This window comes from Equus caballus, chromosome 5, assembly GCF_041296265.1.
Source record: "Equus caballus isolate H_3958 breed thoroughbred chromosome 5, TB-T2T, whole genome shotgun sequence".
Classification (NCBI taxonomy): Eukaryota; Metazoa; Chordata; class Mammalia; order Perissodactyla; family Equidae; genus Equus; species Equus caballus.
Window position 1 is genome coordinate 43,694,987 of NC_091688.1, and position 2,586 is coordinate 43,697,572.

A 2,586-nucleotide genomic window follows, 5' to 3' on the forward strand; every position below is an offset into this window, starting at 1 on the left:
GAAAGAAGTAAAACAAAACGAATATTTGAGACATTTCTATCACAGGACGAATCACATGATATCAGAGGCATATGTTTTCTTCTCTGATGTCTGTCCAGTTAAACTTGAAATGCTCAAGGTCAGGAAATGTGTCATGTATGTCTCTACATCCTCACTGCCCAGCAAAAATGCAAGGGGCAGAGCTGAAGTTAAAGCATCTGAGCTGAATGAGTGAAAGGAGAAATGACAGGTCCCCAACACACCTGGTGAGCAGTCATCAAGATTTCCCAGTTCCCTCTTGCCAGACATCTTCACAAGCATGCAGGAAGAAGCTGGAGACCTTTGACGGGAGTGTGTGGTGCTGTCACCCTCTCCCTGATTGTGAAAGCAGCTGCATGCTCAGGCCGTGTATCACAAACCCAGCACAGAATAAAAGGGCGCCTGCCCCAGGCTCCTCATCCACAGCCTCCTCAGGAACAGCCTTCTCCTGCCTCCTCTGCATCGGTGAGTGTCTGGAAGGGGACAGAACCTCAGCTGGGAGTGTTGGGAAGACAAGCTGAGATTTGAGTGGGGAAAAGGGAAGCAGGGGTGTCTGACATAGAGACAGCAAGAAGAGACCTTGGAGAGCAGAGGGGAAAGGGTGGGGACAGTGAGCAAGCAACTTCTGTGGTCTGTGACATCAGGGTCTGTAACACACCAGAGTCCTGGCTCTCAGCATCCCCTCCACTCTTTATCCTGAAAGATGCACACAAGCCCAGAGACATTCTCCAGGAGTCATTATCCAATTGGGCGTATTTGCTTCCATGTTTCTATGGAGGCAGAGAGACTTGGGGCCCAGTTAGAAGGTATCATCATTGGTTTGGGAAGGAGGGCTGAGTAAGGGAAATGTCTTGCCGCGTCAGTTTAACTTGAGAGTGGTTCCCATTTTCTCCTGAAGACCACAGCTCAGGAAGAAGCTGGTACTAGGAGCAAGGGCTTTATAAAACCATTCATGGGGAGAAACTGGCCTAGAGGTTTTGCACTGACATTTCCTTTAATCCGTCCAGGCTCACTCACCTCCCACCGAGATGTCCTGCCAGCAGAACCAGCAGCAGTGCCAGCCCCCTCCCAAGTGCCCCTCGCCCAAGTGCCCCCCAAAGAGCCCCGCACAGTGTTCACCTCCAGCCTCCTCGGGCTGTGCTCCAAGCTCCGAGGGCGGCTGCTGCCTGAGCCACCACGGGCGCCGCAGGTCCCACCGATGCCGGCGCCGGAGCTCCAACTCCTGTGACCGTGGCAGCGGTCAGCAGTCCGGGGGCTCAGGCTGTGGCCAGGGCTCTGGGGGCTGTTGCTGACCTGGGCTTCTGATGCTGAGACCAGCAACTTTAGAGGAAACAAAATTCTAAGGACCATCTCAGCCTAGTGTGTTACTTCCCAATATGCCCATCTCCATGCCCTTGGCCAGCACTGAGATGCTCCTGGACAGCAGCTGAGCTTTCCTCAGTGGCTTTTCCTATCTATTCTCCAGGAGTCCACAGAATGCCCACCTTGGTATCTTCCAGAACTTGCAATATCTGCTCCATCAATTGTCATCACCTGTGGCTGACCCCATGAAAATAAAGTATTTTTTCCTTAGCACCACTAGGCTGTTGTTGACTTTTCTCCAACCCAGGCTGCTCTGTGAGTCTCTCCTCCCTTCTGCTCCTCCGGCCAACACTACTTTGCATAAGGAACAGATCTCGACCCTGGACTAGAAAAATAACAGTTCCAGTTCTTCAAAGGGGCCTGTAAGAAAACTTTCTGTTGGGACGGGAAGAGCAGGGTTACTAGTTTCAACCCCACACCAGTAAAAGACCTTCTTTCCTCTGTAACACAGTGTAAGAAATACTCTCACTCATAACCAGAGTCTGTGGGGACGTGACTGCCACTATCAGAGTATGAAACAGTATTCCAGGATCCCCAACTAAGAGACAGGGAGTGGGAAGACAAAGAACCCAAAAACTAGCAGAAAAGTTGCTGAGAGACCGGGGAGGAAAGGAAGTCCTCGGGGTGATTATTAACTCAGTTTCTTCAATAAAGCTCTGGGGGGCACATGGTGAGAGTTAAGACTGAAGAGGTTGCAGAAGCAGAGGAGAAGTGGTGCTGAGGCTCTGTCTGGGAGTGTCTGATGTGAGAAACTTGGGAAGAAGAAGGTGGAAGTGAGAGAGGGATGAAGATGGATGAAGATGAAGGTAATCATAAGATCAAATAGTAAATATTAGCAGTTACTATGAGCCAGGCCTGGTGCTAACTGTTTGGCATATAGCTCCTCAATTAATCTTCCCAACAACCCTGGGATGTAGGTTCTCTTATTATCTCATGTTACAGATATGGAAACAAAATCATTGCACATTTTCTTATCCTGTCAAGGTCACACAGCAGTCTGGCTGTAGGACCATCAATGCAACCACCAGACTATCTTGATTTACTTCAAAGCAAGTAATAGAATTCTGGGGGTTTTTTGAGGAAGATTAGCCCTGAGCTAACATCTACCACCAATCCTCCTCTTTTTGCTGAGGAAAACTGGCCCTGAGCTAACATCCATGCCCATCTTTCTCTACTTTATATGTGGGACACCTGCCACAGCATGGC

The 2,586-nt window shown here is 49.7% G+C and overlaps 1 protein-coding gene across 1 annotated transcript; it reads left to right on the plus strand.

Moving 5' to 3' along the window:
- The first annotated feature begins 442 nt into the window (after positions 1-442).
- On the plus strand, positions 443-1,596 carry LOC102148649 (late cornified envelope protein 3D). Its single transcript, XM_014739777.3, has 2 exons — positions 443-483; positions 1,026-1,596. The coding sequence occupies exon 2, from the start codon at positions 1,047-1,049 to the stop codon at positions 1,308-1,310; it is 264 nt and encodes an 87-aa protein (XP_014595263.1). The 5' UTR covers positions 443-483; positions 1,026-1,046; the 3' UTR covers positions 1,311-1,596.
- Positions 1,597-2,586: the final 990 nt, after the last annotated feature.